The 264-nt window shown below is 61.7% G+C and overlaps 1 protein-coding gene across 1 annotated transcript in view; it reads left to right on the forward strand.

Annotated features, from left to right (window-relative positions):
• Positions 1 to 107: 107 nt before the first annotated feature.
• The window catches only part of EMH_0091800 (uncharacterized protein), a gene marked incomplete at both ends in the record, with an annotated part of 543 nt that continues 386 nt past the window's right edge, over positions 108 to 264 (forward strand). The window contains one exon of the mRNA XM_013501770.1: positions 108 to 262. Coding sequence (XP_013357224.1) covers positions 108 to 262 — 155 coding nt within the window. The remainder of the gene's footprint in view (positions 263 to 264) is intronic.

Genomic DNA, 264 nt, shown 5'->3' on the forward strand with positions numbered 1-264 from the left:
ATGCTGCTGCACCTGCTGCTGCTACTACTGCTGCTGCATCAGCAGCAACTGCTGCAGCAGCTGCAGCAGCAGCCAGCTCCACTTTTGCTGCAGCAGGAAGAGAGGCAATGGCTGCACCTGCAGCGTCGCCTGCAGCAGAAGGCCTCTGTGACGGTTTTCCTGCTGCTGCTGCTGCTTCTGCTGCTCCTGCTGCAGCAGCAGCAGCAGCAGCAGCAGCAGCACGCATACCGAAGCCGGGTCTTCTGGCCGGCCTGGCTTCAGCTT

Source organism: Eimeria mitis, genomic scaffold, assembly GCF_000499745.2.
Source record: "Eimeria mitis Houghton genomic scaffold, Emh_scaff7523, whole genome shotgun sequence".
Classification (NCBI taxonomy): Eukaryota; Apicomplexa; class Conoidasida; order Eucoccidiorida; family Eimeriidae; genus Eimeria; species Eimeria mitis.